This window comes from Zosterops lateralis (genome assembly GCF_965231275.1).
Source record: "Zosterops lateralis genome assembly, chromosome: 3".
NCBI classification, from domain to species: domain Eukaryota; kingdom Metazoa; phylum Chordata; class Aves; order Passeriformes; family Zosteropidae; genus Zosterops; species Zosterops lateralis.
Window position 1 is genome coordinate 84,813,157 of NC_139764.1, and position 16,990 is coordinate 84,830,146.

Consider the following 16,990-nt stretch of genomic DNA (forward strand, 5'->3'; position numbering starts at 1 on the left):
GTAAAAGTAAATTCCACAAGTTATTAAGTAGCATCTAAGACATTTTCTATAGTTTGGATTTATTTCCCATATACATAAGAATTTCTATAATGATTCTTTTTAGACAAAGATTTTACTTTGTAAACAATATAATTAAAGATTATTTTAAAATTATATATTTTATTTATAACACAAAATTTTTGTAATCCTTTTTTTTGGCATTGTGCAACCATCTTGCATGGGAAAAGATAATGGTATTTAGGGAAGTCCACTGATACAGCTTTTTTTTCACACTATGGCTGCAACCACCACAATGCCTATCAGATTTTGTTGAGGAATACAGTAACAGCATTCTCAATGACTCACAAAAAATCCTCCCCTTTTTTTAAAGTACAATAAAATTTTTTAAAGAGACAGTTAATTATTAGTTGCAGTTATCAACCCCTGCTACAAAAATGCCCAGAAAACCTTTACAGAAATCACTTTTAGTACTCTTCTCCCTCTTGACTCCATACGTGATGCCCTACACAAGTACTTCTATCCACTATCACTGTTTAGTGCGTTCACTGATCTTGATGCACAGGATGGCATCCTGATGAAAAGCTTTCATTAGCAAGAGCAAAGAAGCGTGAAAGAGCACAAAACAAATTTCTGTGTGTAGGCACAAAAAGAGGCACATCCACTACTGAAGTGTAGGAGAGAACAGCACAACAGGGAGAATTACTGAGATCTTTCTATATACCATGCTAGCTTGACCCGCCTGTTGGAAACAGCGCTGATGTACAGCGCTGCAGCCAACACTAGCACTGCTGATCATGGGAACCCCAAGCACTCCATGTGGCACCACACTATCTTTCACCTTGTAGGCGATCAACAGCTTTAGTATTAATGATGCTTGCTACTTCACTGGCTGGCTCATATCACAACCATCTAGCTAGTCTCAAGCACTAAGTCTCTGCAAAAAAGTACATTTGTTCTTCTCACCTCCTCTTCTATTTGAACAGAGTGGGAATGTTTCTTCTGTGTTGGTGGCCAGTTGCTTAATTTCTTACTTCTTGACCCATGGTCTCACATTGGTTATTCTTACTGACGCACTGCCTTGTGTAATTTCGTTCTGCCCTTGCTCATTTTCACCCCATGACATAACGCTGCAATTGAGTAAAATGCAGGTAGACTTAGGGAACTAAATCCAGCCATCATAGAAGCTGTCTACAGTGACTGAGAAACACAAACGTGGCCCTGATATGCCAAGAAACATCTAACCAATGTATCCTCAAACATAGGGCTGTCAATAGACATTGTGAGTACTCAGAAATCTGATATCCAATTTATCAATGAGCACCCTTTCATATAAAGAGCTGTGTAAATACAGGCATGAAAAATGTTAGTCTTAACTTCCTCAGGAATAGTAACAACAGGTGAAATTTCCACCTCCTCACTAGAGTCAACACATAAATTGAATACCATTTTTAAGACTTATGATTATAACTTGGCTTTTGTTGGCACAATGTGTAGACAAAGGTCATTATTTGAACATTAAAAAAAATTAATAGTTTTGCTATTAAACTGGGGGTTTTTTGTATACTTGACATCTGCAGTGTCCCACTCAATGGTAAAAAAAAAAAAATTGATCCTTTGAATTTTGTTTCTAGATAATTCCTCAGATAAAGATTTTTTTTTTTTGTCTTTTGTTTTTTGTTTAAGGGATAAAATTATTTGAATTTATAAACTCTGAATTTTAGGGAATAAGAAAAAAATATTCAGAACGCTAGTGGTGACATAGTATTGAAAAAACACATTCTGATACCATAGTGGTAACATAAGGAAAATTTCCTTTGTGTCTGGACTGTACTTAAAAGTATTACTTCCATTCTGACAAAAACAGAAGTTCTTGCTTTAAACTATGAATTATGGCAATCATTTTACACACAGGGACATGACTTTTTTTACTGAAACCTTTAAAACTTTGCCCACTATCCAATTAAAACTAGGTTATCAACCATATTTACCAAAAAATAATAGATCTGACAGAATGATGGGAATTTCTTTAATATTACCATTTCCTGCAAAAATATAGGAAGATTTTAGCAAAAGACTCAAAGATTGGATTTTTCTGTTGGTGAAAACTCTATAATTTTAGGCAGTGGATTTTTTTAAAAATTCTTTCTTAAACTGTATGAACTCAGCTGTTTAGAATGAAAAAGATTTTTTCATCATGCAGGAGTACACTTACGGCTTATTTACTAGAGCAAGTTAAATATTCATGTTACCATTGAGTCAAAACAAAAATAATTGTGGTAGCATAGAGCTATAGCATTTCTTTTTTTTTAATTTTAACAGCAGCCTTAATTCTTAAGCAGTTACAGGTCTCTGATGTTTGGCATATCAATATTTTATTGGTAAAGGTGTGCTGTACAAAACATAAAAACTTTATATACTCCAAGGGCAAATTACTTCCATTCCCTCCTGGGAATAGTTTATTTTTAATGTAGTTCTTTGAGGGTTTTAATTCTTCATGGGTTCTTAGGCAATTTTGAATTACAGCATACATATTTAATAGTAATGACATCCAGAGAAATATTTTCTCTGGTGGAGATAATACACGCACGTTAATAGTAAAATACACAAAGAAAAAACCCTAAACCTCCAACAACTGAAAGGACATACACAATCTGCTTACTGACCTGTAACTAATTATATAGTATCTGCTGCTTTTCTTATCAGACTGCAAGCTCACCTGGGTTGTCATGAACTATCCACTTAGCTCATGAAGTGCACAGCCACTGCACAGCCACCTGCCTGCTGCCCCTGCCCTCACACCAAACAAGTCACAGCTGTGGCTACAAACACTTGCCCCTCTGAACGAGCGTCCCAAACAATACCACTTCTCCACCAGCAGACCCTTCCTTGCCGTGCCACAAGCTCACCTAAACTGCACCCACAACCAACCATCCAAGCACCTTGTGAATATTCCCTTCATTTTGCTTCCACCTCCACTGTTCACACAGTAACTTAATGTATGGCACAAGCTTTTGCCCCTGCAAGCAAGATTTCCCTCCATGAGCCACACAGCCCCTGCAGGTTGGGCAAGGCTGACAAGCTCTCCAGAAGCTCCTCAGCTCCATTATTGCTCTTTTCGTGAACCAGGAGCTCGCATCAGCCACACTGGCCTCACAGCACCTGGAACTTCATCGTCCCCAGGCTGAGCTCCCCTGCCCAAATCAGTCTCTTCTCACAAGGCTACAGACAAACAAGTCCGAATTTCAACCTGCTCTTACTTGGCACGAGTATGTTTTTTCTCACAGCAAATGGGATCATAGAAAACATATCTATTGTTTCAGGACATGAATGCGGCCATCCCTGCTTGCTTAGGTGTCTGAGTCCCTTGTACCAAGGCTGAGGAACCTTCAAGACTATGCACATTGATGTCCATGTGTAGAGGTTTCTGGCGCTGAGCCGCCCGGGCACCAGCAGACAGACCCCGGCACGGCAGCTCAGCCCGCACAGGGCCCGGGCTCTCCTGCAGGCAGGGCCTCTGCACCAACCGTGCGGCCACAGGGTGAGACAGCGGAGATTCAGATTAGATATTGGGGGATATGTCAGTGTTAGGGTGGGCAGGAACTGGAATAGTTTGCCTGGGGAGGTGGTGGAGTCCCCACCACTGGAGCTGTAACAAGAGGTGTCCGGGTCCGGCGCTGGGGGATGGTTCAGCGGTTCGGGGTTACGGTGTCCAGTGCCGGGTGCACGGTCGGAACGGACGATTTTAAAAGGTCTCTTCAAACCTTGACGATACCATAATTGTACGCAAGCAGCACTTAGAGCAAAGTAGAGCCTAAGACACGCGGCAGCACCTTGCGGGTGAAGGTGTCCCCTCTCTCAGGAACAGGAGCCCCGCAAGGCGCCTCCTATCCCCGCACCCCGCCCTGCCCAAGGCTGCCCGAGCACCGAGTCCCGAAGCGAGGCTTCCACCAGACCGTCATCCTGCTCCAAGTTTGGCACTACCGCGATTGGGTCGAGCATGGGGCAGAGGCACCGCGGTGCGGGGCTCCCGCACATCCCTGCGGGAGCGGGAGGGGGCCCGGCCCGCCAGCACCGCCCGCACACCACCCGGCGCCTCCGGGCAATGCAGGCCACGCAGGGAACACGGTTCAGGTACTTTTACAGCAAAACGTAACAATATAAGGATTGAAAGTGCTCCATTCATTCCTCTTCGCGCACCTTTTACCTTTCCTCAAACCCCTTCCTCCCCTCCCGCTGTCCCTCAGGCGAGAGTCCCGAGCGCGGCCCTGTCTCAGCCTCCCGGTCCCGGGGGCAAGAGGCGAGGACAGCTCCTCCTGACGGGGAGCGCGGGCGCCCCGGGCCCCGCGGGCGGTGACGTCACTCGGCGTGGGCGGTTGCCGCGGCGCCGCGCGCCCGCCCCGCATTAAGCGCCGCCTCGGGGGGGCGGCCGCGCTCCCGCTGACGGCAGCCAAGATGGCGGCGGCGGCGTCGTCGGACCTGCTGACGGGATGGTGCCTCTTCGGCCTGGCGCTGCTGGTGAGAGGCGGCTCTCCCGCCCTGCGGCGGCCCCCTCGAACATCCCCTCCCCTTCCCTGGCCCGGCTGCTACTCCTTCTTCGGCCGCTCGCTGTTCCGGTGCCGGGCGTCCCGCCCGGTCTCCTCCCCGTGCCCCCGAGCCCGCCCCGGCGGCGAGCGCTGCCCCGCGGGTGCCCCGGCCGTGGTGCCTCGGGCAGGGCCGGGCCCGGGGCGGGGAGCGGGGCTGCCTTCCCTCCCGCCCGGCCAGCCGCGCTGCTTGTTCGTGTTTTCGCGTCTTCCGCGTGTGAGCGCTGGGGGTGTTGCTCGAGCTGCTCTAAAGGAAAAGTGACTGTTGTGTGGTTAGTATAATACTGGTGCTGAGTGTTCAGGTAAAAAATGTGCTGATGCTGTGCCAGTCATCCGTACAGGGTCTGACATCAGTACCTAGTTGCTGACGTTGTTATTTTACCACTCATAAGTGTTTTCCCCCGTGTATTTCAGGCCATTCTAATTTTCTGCTGGGTTTATGTGCGCAAGTATCAGAGTCGGCGGGAAAGTGAGGTGATTTCTACCATAACAGCGATTTTCGCCTTGGCCGTTGCTCTCATCACATCAGCGCTCCTGCCCGTGGACATATTTCTGGTCTCATACATGAAAAACCCAAACGGTACATTTAAGGTATGGACTTCCAAAAGTGTTACTCGCCTCTTCAAAACAAGCACTTGTGCTGCTCTTGGGTTGTCAAAGTGTTTGAAGCCAGTGCTAATACCTGGTTTAGTGACTTGCCTTTTCTCAAAGCTGGGTGCTAGTACTGTGCATAGAACACTCATGTCTGCTATTTGAACTGGATTTCAGTTTTAGCTTCTGTTATTTCTCAGATATTCTGCTCATTTCCAAATGCTTGTTCCTTTTGTTGTGTGTAGGAGTGAATGTACTGTCCTGAAGATATAAACAAATTGCTTAAGTATTGTAGAATAAAATTTGTTGGGCTTTTGTTAAAAAATAGACTGTATTGCCCTTTTGTAATTTAGGATTATTTTGGTTATCTGTTTTGTCAGGAAAAAAAAATCTGTACAGGAACATTTAAAGATTTTTAAAGATTTACTGTGCTAATCTACCTATAATGTAAAGGCTGAATTAATAAGCATTTTGAAAGCTGCTGAAATCCTTGGTGGAGGGGAATGTAGCAGTATCTCTTCTTGGCTGATGAAGCCTTAACTGAACTACTGTATTTATAAACTGTAGGGGGTTGCTGTGCAAAATGAGTTCCTAATGAGATGAGTACTTGCTGTCATCTGTTCCAAGCATTTCTGTAAGAGATCTTCCCAATGCTTCAAATATTAATTTAATTTTCAAGAAGAGTTATTGAAGGTATTGACCCAGTGTCCTTGGGAGTGTTGTGAGTAACAAGAGGTTGAACTGGAGCACGTAGCTAACTTGAGTAACAACTTACTTGGGTTTGGAGCCTAACTGGATCTATAGTAAAAGTTATGGTGCTGGAACAAATGATAGAGTGGGAAAAAGGTAAATGCCTGCACACCAGACTGTATTCCCTTCCAGCCCTACTTCCAAAGGAAGATATATGCCTTGCCAGAGCTGTGTAATGCTTCAAAACTAGCTTGTAGCTAATACAATGCTTTTTGGCTGGTGCTTATATAAATGCAAGTTGTGAGAAGCCTTTAGAATTGAGCTGTGATGTGTTTTTTGTCATCTTTATTGCTCAGGGTTAATACAGAATAAATTAAACTGTGAATCAATATTATTTTGAAAAGCTTGTGTTTTCAGATCTTGCTTGTTTAGAATTAAAGTGAATGTCGAAGATGGAAGATCTTTCATATGTCAGGGTTCTAGCAATTCAATGAAAGTAATAGTCTTAAATACATTGAGCCTGACTATCAAGACAAATAACAATGATGCAACTAGGTCCAGCTGAAAAATGCAGTTGTAGTGGGGGCTGAGCAGAATTCCCTGTTGCAAAAACCACATTTTTGCTAATGTATACTTTGCCTGCTTAGAAACAGACCTGTGAGAACAGGTTCTCAAAGGTAGTAATGCAGTCACTACAAAATTTTAATTAAGGAAATATAAGTACTAGAAGGACTGAGAGCAAGCTTTCATGCTTGTGGTAAAGACTTTTTGTTAAGTACTTTTTTGCCTAAGGTTCTGAGGCTTCTTTGTCCTGTTCAGTTCCTAAAGTTTGTAGATATCTCTTGTGGCCTGTTGAAATACAGTTGCTCCATACTGCCTTGAAGAAGCATTCTGCTGTGTCTTTCAGTCTCAGCTGAATTGAGTTTCTAGCTTTGCAGAAATAAATGAGAGCTATTGACATTAGTGCATTTGATCCAAACACAGGTGTTGAAATTATGGTACAGAAATACTTTTGTGGCCTTCAAAGTTGAGTGAATCTGAAATCAGTCAGAACCTACAAACCTATAGGTAAAAACAGCTTTATTGGTTCAGTAATTTCATTTTAGGGGTAATGTTGAGATAGGAAGCTGACAGCATCTTAAAATGAGGGACGTGGTGTCTTGTGCAGGACCCAGAGTGGTGATCCTGATGGGTCCCTTCCAACTCAGCATTTTCTATGATTCTCTTCTGGTCTTCATGCATTGTTAAAGCTTTTAAACTGTCCATGGTAACACGTGCTTCTTTCACGCTGTTGCTTCTCAAGCAGGGTAGACTGAATTGTGTGTAGAACATTTCCTGAAGATTACTGGTCTTTATCTGGGCCATTCTTTTAAACCCAACATTTCCAGGACCCTATAAGTGATGCTGGGGTCTGAAGGACTGACTCTGGCAAGAAACCTTCATTGCTTTGGATAGGCAGAGTGAGTTAAGTCTTTAATCTTCTCAGTAACTTTTTGAGGGAGATCCAGGTAGCAGATGTGGATAATATTCTCTGTAGATAAATTAGTAGTTCATCAAAAAACCTTCCAACTGAATGATTTCAGAGCTGATGCCAAAAGAGTAGTGGCAGTTATCCAGATTCTAAGTAAGAAATTTTTTTCTGTCTGTGTGTTTTTCCTCTATCTCCCAGCTGTAGTTCCTGGTATCAGTGTTAAGAGTGATGAGAAACAAGAGTGCTCAACTTGAAAGAGGTACTACATGTGGACTTTCAGTTCATTTTTAATGTATCTGACCTTAGGGTCAACTTGTAGATACAGCTGAGGGTTTGCAGGCTTGTAGCAAACTTAGGGAGAATCACATTATACGAACAGCAGAGGTTAGATTGAAGGCTTTGATGGTTCAGAGTTCTCATGGAGAACTGTGTGTGTGTTCTGTGACAAGGGAAGGTGGTATGTCCTGGCTACAAGGATTGCCTGAACTGTAATACCCAAGCAGAGTATGTTTTTCTGAAGGCTGTGAATATTATGCTGCTTTCTGGAGGAATTCACTTTAAAGTGTGGTGTAGCCCTTTTCCATCGTGTGTTCTGAAGTGCCTTCCTTGACAAGGGTTGTATGTGCTATGCCTTTGTTAACTTGAGGTTTTGTTCATTTCAACAGAACTGTTAAGATACTGTTTATACATCTTTCCATTACTACAGTTTATTGTTTGTGGTAAAAATAGTGGCTTGTAGCATTTAGCACTTAATGGTGTATCTCACCATATTTTGAGACTTATCAAATATCACCTTGAAGTTTTTATATGAGTGAATTGTGCAGGTTTTGCGCAGTAGTTACACAGTAGAATTCACTGCAACATCTTTTCTGGAGGGTGGGATTACTTTGATTCACAGTACTCTTAAGTAGGAAGGGAGGCTTTTGGTTTAATACTAACACAAAGTTGAATATTACCTTGTAAGCGAAGCCCTGATAAGGTTCAACAGCACCGCTTAAGCTCAAAGGCTTTGGCTGTGAGCACTGTCAGTACTTTAGTTTGCTTCAAAGGACTTCAAATACATCCAGCTGCATCTGATCCATTTGATGTGAAAACTTGGACTTGCAACTAGCACATAGGAAGAGAAAACCTCACCATAGCTTAAAAACATAATATTGCTGCTGGAGCCCAAGATCTCTGGGTCTGACCTACAAGTCTCATAAATATTTAAAGCATAGCTGATGCTGTCTTGCAGCAGGAAGGCTGCTTGAAACAAGGACGCTTGCATCATTGTACTGTCTTTCTTTCCTACTATTCTAGCAGAAAGCAGTGAAGGTGATGAAACCTTTCCTTTTCTTTTTGAAATGTATGAATTCTTGCTACTATTTGGAGTTAAAAATCAGTGGCATTTCTTTTAGTCTGGTTAAGGCTGAATGTATCACAAGTTTTGGGTGTCTACATGAGGTGTTAAAAGCCAGTTATCCTCTTAATGATTCAAAGAGTAGCATCTGCTTAATGGGAGATACTTCTTGCAGACCATACAAGGATTTTGCATCTTAGGAGTGTGAGAGAGGGACAACTCATTACGTAGATGCTCAGAATACAAAACCACTAGAAATGTCCAGGGTTTTTATTTTTACAACGGTGTTAACTGAGAAGTTATTATTGACTGAGACCATGCCTCCTTCTTGAGTAAGAATTACTACTTATACAGCAATAATACTTGGCTAAAACATTGATGCTGGGCTGGCGAGGCTGAGATATGCATGTTTCTGGATGCTACTTTTCATCTGGCAGTCAAAATCCTGGCACCCTCCCATTTTGGAGGTAACATGCTAGAAGGTGTGAGATCTGGATATGGAATTTCTTCATATCTAACCATGCTATGACTCAGTCTCCAGTCTTTCACACTGCATCTTCCTTTTGTTGCCCAAGCTTTGGGAGAGCTAATCAGAAGAATGAGTGCTTCATCTACATCTGATGAAACATCACAGATACTGAAATGTGTAATACTCCATGACTTTAAGCTCTGTTAAGGGACATTTCCAGATAATGGGAGCTGGCTTCCCTGGCTACTCATGAAAGTCTTGCAGGATCCAGCAGTAACAGTAGAAATGTCAAATTTAATGGGGAAAAAAGAATGAAATTCATGGCTTTTCTCTCACCAAAAAGGGTGGAAAGTCAGATTAACTGGCAATGGTTTTATTTGGGGGAGTTATCTATACAGTTTGATTAGTACTGTTCTGTTGAAATATGTTAATATGAGTCACTAACTGGATAGATGCTGGGAGAAGGAAGACTGCTCAGTGATTAATGTGGGAGCAAGTGTTCTTTGTAACTAATTTTCCACTAATAATTAGAAAATTAATCTTCTAAGGGAGCTTTGCTTTGGATTTAGCATTTAGGTAAACTTAAAGTATCTTAAGCTGCTTTTTTATATCTTTACATGGCAACATTTTACTAGCATATGTACTTTTTACATTTGTTTTTAATGTGACTTATCTTATGAAATACTTGGGCTTAATATGGGTAATCATGCTCATTGCACATATCCTTGCAATTTGTGGCTTCCCTTGTCTCTCAGTACCATGTTTTGGTACAGGGGATATATACTTGCTAAACTGCAACAAAATGAAGTACAGCACAACAGTGCAGAATGCCTGAATTCTGCAGGTCCTAAGAGAATTTGTGGTCCCATTTTGACACCTTAAACCCTTTATTGAAGGCAGTATGAATTTTCACCTCTCTAATCTATTGAGCTTCTAAGCCATTCGTTGTATATACTGTAAGCTTGGGTGATGGAAAAGAAAGACTAGGTCTAGGGGCTGTCCAAATGAGTTCTCAGCCGAGTCCTGGATGTGCTAGTTGAGTAAATTCTTATACCTAGTGGCTTAGTATGTCACCAGAGATACTAAGACTGTCAGAGCTCTGATACTCACTAGGTAGCAGTGCCTGATTTTGGCAATACAGTGCTGCTGTCACTAGCCTTTGAAACAGCTCAGATGAACTGGTTACTGCCTTTGAGTTGCTGGTGGTGTGTGCATGTGGATCATTTGCCAGTTAGAATTAAAGATTTTGCTTTCTAGGTTGTTTAAATGTGGGGCTTTGGCAGCTGACATAATAATTATGATATATCATTAAATTGGCTTGCATTACATATTCTTTTTGTGCAGAGTGATGCAAAGTCTGTACGCTGAGGCATATGTAGGTGAAATGCACGCATTTGCAATTTGAGTTTTAGTGTAGTATAGCAGCTCACTATTTTAATATGGTGTAGTGTATGTTTCCTAGTATACTACTCTGGTCCTGTATGCAACTTAATTTGAAAAACAAAATGAAAAGCAATTATAATGTTTAAAGTTCTATGTCTCTATTTTGTTAAGAGTGCTTTTCTTTAGCTGAAGGAGAAGCAGTTCTTGGGCAGTTAAGCCGTTTGTATTTCCATTATGAGTCACCTCTTCTATGCAGTGGCTTTGCCTCTTAAACTTTGGGTTTCGCTGTTGCATTTCTTGCTTGTTCTTGGCTTTTGTGCATTTTAAATGTGTCTATTGCTTATAGGAGAAGTCTTTCTTCCAATAGCTACTTGGAATCAAGCAATGCAACAGTCCAGTTCAGTCTTGGTTTTCCCTTAGGCTTGATTAAAGTAAGCATTTTCTTAATAGTTAACATGAGAAATTAAATGTTCTGTATGTATTCTTTGCTTATTGTAATCAAGTTATTTTGTGGTACATTTTAATACAGATGTCTAGAAATTTCTTATTTAAAATGCTATTGAGTGTAAGCCTGGCAGCTTTCAAAGACTTACTGTGTACCTGACAGGTACTTCAGGTGTTGCTTCTGCCCCTTCTACTAAAATACTTTTCATCCTTTCTTTTTGCTGATTAGGTGTCAAAGTGGATGTGTATTTTTCTACTCAAATTTCAGCTGGATGATAATCTAATTTAGTTGATACAGTGAATTTTAAAAGCTTCATGTAAACTGGCCTACTGGAAGTCTTAATATAGTAAGAAAAGGGAAGGTAGTGCTGGTTTTCTGAGATAGTAGAAAAAGTGTTCATGGCAAATCATCAAGCCCATATTACAGAAGACTTTATACAGTTCTGAGAGAACTGAGATAAACCAAATGCCAAAGTGTCTTTAAGTCTTATGGGAGCAGTGTTTAAGTAGTGTGCTCATTTGCATTTTTGTATCTCCCTGTTAGTGTGTACATCTTTACAACTGAAAGGGATTGCTCTTATCAGTTTGAAGAAAAAGCTGCACAAAGAAATGAAAAAGAACTTTGACAGTACTGGATATTTACTGGATATTTTCTTTTTTTATTATTGTTTTCACCAATTCAGTTATGTTTGCGTGTTCTCTAGCTTTTAAAGAATTCTCCTTCTGCATAACTACTTTCTTGATCTTGGCCACATATAGATTGCATCCCACAAAACTAAAACAATTCTGAAATATGTTTTAACTGTACTGGTAGCGTTGGACCATTGTATTCAATCCCTGAGTTTGTCTGCCAGCCCTTATGTAATAAAATATTTAGCTTCCCTAAACCAATAGTTCCTCTCTTGGAGGAGAAGGAATAGGCACAAGAACTTGACTTCATCCAGTTTCCAACATAGTTAAGAGTTGTGTTTTCACTTTCATTGCTTCTATTCTCTGGACCATTCCCCAGGACTGAGTACTGCAGTTACTTTTACCCTTGTTCAAGTAAGGGATATAAATGCTCTTGGAATTTGACTTGTAAAATTAGATACTGCTAGTCAAATATTCATGTAATTCAATTCTTGGTCAAACAAAAAAGTGAAGTCTCTTCCTTTTGAAAAAGGAGATAATAGCTTAAACTGATGTAATAATGAATAAAAATAAAAGTTAATGAATTATATGTAACTGTGCATAATAAAAAGTTTTTTCTTATTCTTATGTCTAAGTATTGTTGCATCTGTATATGCAGATTTTAAACACAGCTGTTCTGTGATGGAAATATTGTGTACATTGTGTACTTTGTCCAACTGTGTGGCCCATGGCACAAGAAAGCTGTTCAAACATGGCCACAAACACAGTCAGAGATCTGGAACACCTCTCCTGTGAAGACAGTCTGAAAGAGTTGGGGTTGTTCAGTGTGGAGAAGAGAAGGTTCTGGGGAGATGTTGTTGCAGCCTGTCAGTATAGAGAGCTTATAAGAAAGATGTAGAAACAATTTTTACTAGGGCCTCTAGACACACAAGAAAATGCAACAGCTTTAAACCGAGAGTGAAGGTTTAGCTATAAAGAAGAAATTTATGATGAGGTTGATGGTTCTCTGGAACAAGGTTCCCAGAGGAGTTATGGATGCCCATTGCTGGAAGCATTCCAAGGTCAGGTTGAATGGGGCTTTGAGCAATCTGACCTCATGAAAGGTGTTCCTGCTCGTGGCAAGAGGGAAGGACTAGGGGATCTTCGAAGGTCCCTTTCAACCCATTCTATGATTATCTGCAGAGACTCTTAAAATATACTGTGGGAATTACCAGAACATACACGGGAGCTACCAAAACTAGTTAATGTTCCTTTGAGTCTAAACCCTTCCTTTTGTGAAATTGTTCTGTGCTTGTTGTTTGCCCGATGATTTCCACTGTTGCTAGCACTCTAGCATGGAATTCTTTAGAAGAAGCGTTTTTATCTATCTCCCTCTATTTGTATTCTTTAATGGTTGGTTCTCATGTAGTTTTATTTAATTGCATTTGATAATAAATGCTTCTATCTTTTATTGCTAGGCCTGGGCTGATGGTAATGTTTCAAGGCAAATTGAAGACACTGTACTTTATGGATATTACAGTAAGTATTTTAGCTTTTTTCTTTTTTCTTTTTTAAATAATAAAACCTTTAAGTGAAGTCACAAAGTTTTTAGAGAACATTCTGGGTTATCCATTTTTGGTTAAATGTGAGTCTTATACTTGGTACCCTTCAAAGAATATCTATCTTCAGGACTGCCCCCCTATAAATGCAAATATACTGAAGTCAGTTCATGAAAAGGCTAATGGTTTGTGTTATATAATCTGTGGTTCACATTTTTCCTGTGTGTGTATTTTGTGGTCCCTTAAGGGAAATGTGGTTTTGCTGTAGCTTTTATGGCACTTAACATATGCAGCAGTGTGAAACTTGTCTGCCATGTATAAAGTTCATGCAACCGTGAGTGCAACACTTTTAAGTGTTCAGATTCAGCAACTACCATGTTCCAAGTAACAGTTACTGTGGAGGAGTTGAGTTCATTCAAAAGTGGTAATCCTAAGTAGAACTGAAATTAAAAAAGAGTGACTGAAATAAAATAATTCTTCACCAAACCTCTGCATAGTCTGATATCAGTTTTTTAGTGGTCCTTATGACACTTATGAGAAGTTTCGCCAGTGGTGGATTTATGTAATGTGTACAGAAGTGTGCTCAGCACAGTTTCAGTGAAATGCTTGTTTGAGTTAAACTCAGAGGTGGTTGCCTGCTTTTGGACACATCTCCAAAGACATCAAGTTTTTTCTCTTTGAATATTGTGGTTCTTTTGAATATATTTTTCAGATCAGGAAATTATTTCAAATAATGGACATATTTTGTTAAATTGCATATTAATTATTGCCTGCCAGTGATAGTGACAAACTAGAATAGGCTTCACTTGGCATAAAAATGAATAAAGTCAAAAGTAGTAAGAAGACTTCTCTGTTTTCAAAAAGGAACTTTAAACACAGATTTTTCACTTTATAATAGTGGAATTGGTTTGTATTTGCTTTCTATTCTTTGTAGCTTGCCAAAGTTTCATTTAACAGACCAAATATTTCACAGCTCATAAGGGAGAATAATCTTCAAGCTCTTCTGTGGACTGTTTGCTATGGATTTGTGAGACTGATTGATTGATTAATTTCAGTAAGGTGTTTTGGACTAGCTGAATGTTTTGGTAAATCTTGAATTAATTTTTAAAAAAGATTTTTTGAAATAGATTTAAATTGGGAAAACTGCTTTTGTTTTTGGCCTTCTTGGACAGGTCTACTTGAAATACTGTAGAACAAACATCTTATTTCATAGCATATCCTCCAGATGGTGGTAGAGATTTAAGCATAGTGTTAAAATATTTTTCTTTTGTCATCTTAATTTGAGTAGGTACACTTTTTCATAACTAGTTTTATAACTAGAGCTACATTGAAGTGAACAATAATACTTTTCAGAAGTCTCCAAAAATCATATATAAAAGCACAACACCTCTCCTACATCATCCAGTTTCCTCTTGCTGTTGCCCAGCATAGTGACATAACAGCTGAGAAGAAGAAAGTTAAGCAACTCTTCCATTGTAATACTATTCAACTTTTTTTTTTGCTATCTTCCCAGCAAGGTATTTGATCATGCTTTTTTGTTGTTGTTGTTTTTAACAGACAGGATGAGCATAAGTGAACTACCCTTTTTGTTCTTAAGAATGTGAATACCAATATTTTCTTGTGGCTTCTGAAAATGGAAGGATAACTATACAGATGTCACTTGACTCCTGTAGTTGTATCGACAATTTATGGTATTAATAATTGGTCACATAGGTCATTGTCCTTCAATCCAAGTCACCTGTAATTGTAGCAAGGATGTGGAGACTGTAATTTACTGATATTTTAGATATATTAATCATTACTTTGCTACCTGCATTGCTTTTAACTGATAAAGCTCTAACTAAATATAGAAAAGCTTTTTTGGCTTTTTTTGCATAGTTATTAGCCCCCATGAAAAATGTTACTTCTCATATCCACCTGTTTTTTTTGGCTAGACTGATACAAAAGTAGAATGGGTTTGTATTGTTAGAATGGTAAATGAAGTACCTCTGAGAGTGAAGCTTGAAATAACTGTATCTTGAAGTGAGATTTCAGCAGCCTAAAAGCTTTTCTTAGGAAACCAGTCTAATAATTGCTTTGTAGCCATAGTGGCTTAGTGTGTCACTGTTTTTAAACCCAGCTGTAATAGGACATGCCACACAGTACTTTAGTGATTGAACAATGATCAATGATCGGCAAATGCTCTAAAAAACCATGTCAGTTTGTTTGGAAGGAAAACTATTTTCAGAAAGTGTTATAATTGAAAACTATCCAACACAGTTTTCTTTGTATCACAGAGAATGAGGTTAAAACAATTGACAGTAACCTGAAAGTGTGTTTTGTAGTTCTTCCTCTAGTAAGTAAATACTACCTGTTGGTCACCTTGATGAAGTGTGTCACAGTGTCCTTTGATAAAAATTTGTGAATGGTGAAAGGATACTATTGGTAGATTCTAATCTTGTGAGATAGACCGAGATTTTGACCTGCCTGTGTTAGATGACTCCCAGCTGCAGCAAGGGCTGTCTGCTAAATTTTATGGGATCTCTTCACATGTGCTTTGAAGTCTGTGCTAAATTTTGGATTTTCCATTTCCTTTTTAAGTCAGCAATATTAAGGTGATTCCTAGGTTAAAGTTTTTAAGTAAGAATTTATCCAAAAGGGTAAGTGGTATTACTTGGATGATTTTTATATGGAATTTTGTCTGCTTGCTACAAATGTTTGATAAGTCATTGACATTGAATCATTGATACAAGAATTTGGGCTTCTAGGAATTAAGTGCAAGTCAAATATGACTTAGTGTTTTCGTAGTGTGGTTCTAGGAGTAGCCATTCTAAGTACTATCTATGAGAGATCCATAGCTGTATTTGACAAATACTGTGGAGTTACATCTACAGAAACACTTCCCTAATTAGTATAATTTTTCTGGGAGCAGTTTGCTAGAACATAAATGGAAAGTCTGTCTGCATTGAAACTTACTGTGGTGAATTGCTTCAAACAAGTGTGACTTAAATTTTGTTACTGCTTTGTGTTTGTTACTGCTTTGTATTCTGTAACTTCCACTTGGGAATACAACAGATATCTTCTTTCAGTCTTGAAGAACTATTTTAAAACTATTTTAAAACATTTTTCATGGGTTGTAAGAATAATATATTTGGGAACAAAGACTGATCATAAGTTTCTTGAAGTAGCTTGTGATTTCTCAGCAGAAAAAGTGAGGGAGTATGTAACAAATCCTTTTAAGCAACTTAGTAATTTTGGTGTTATGTAATGCCCTTGTATATGATACCATCTGGAAGCCTCTTATAGGGTCTTAAAAGGATTTGAGGGAATATTGATCTTGAATAGTCAGGTTGAAACCTTTCCAGTTGTTCTAGAAGAAAAAAACCCCAACAAGTCAAAACGTAATAAAGGGACCATTATGGTTGTTACTTGAAGATTACTATGAGGTGTAACTTTCTCATACTTAAGGTGTCTTTGTGTTGACATGGTGGAAATCAGAAGAAGGAGTAACTTCAGAGTTGCCTCTAAGGAACAGCTTTACAACAGACAAACTTTTAAACTTTTCAAAGGAGTTCTTGCTGAAGATTCCTTAGGCTGTGGCAGGAAACACTGCTGTACTGGCCCTATGGTGAAGTACACTCCACTGATAGTGCTTCAAGCTTCAGATGCAACCCAGAAAAATGTTTTGAAACAAAAGTTGAACCTCTGAACTAGAAGCAGTCCCTGAAAGCTGAGACAATGTTTTATGCCACAAGGTCACAGGGGAGTTAGGGGGAAGGGAATATCTTTGTCACTCTGTTGACTGGCCGTTGGCTGCTGCAAGACCTTTGCTTTTGAAGGTTAGCTTTTGAGGGAATAAACAGCCCTTTTATTGGG

The 16,990-nt window shown here is 39.8% G+C and overlaps 1 protein-coding gene across 2 annotated transcripts in view; it reads left to right on the forward strand.

Annotated features, from left to right (window-relative positions):
• The first annotated feature begins 4,417 nt into the window (after nucleotides 1-4,417).
• LMBRD1 (LMBR1 domain containing 1) overlaps nucleotides 4,418-16,990 on the forward strand; it is a 72,799-nt gene continuing 60,226 nt past the window's right edge. For both annotated transcript variants that reach the window (XM_083856293.1, XM_083856294.1), the window contains exons 1-3: nucleotides 4,418-4,515; nucleotides 4,995-5,171; nucleotides 13,055-13,115. In XM_083856293.1, the coding sequence (XP_083712419.1) occupies nucleotides 4,453-4,515; nucleotides 4,995-5,171; nucleotides 13,055-13,115 (301 nt within the window). In that variant the 5' untranslated portion in view covers nucleotides 4,418-4,452. The remainder of the gene's footprint in view (nucleotides 4,516-4,994; nucleotides 5,172-13,054; nucleotides 13,116-16,990) is intronic.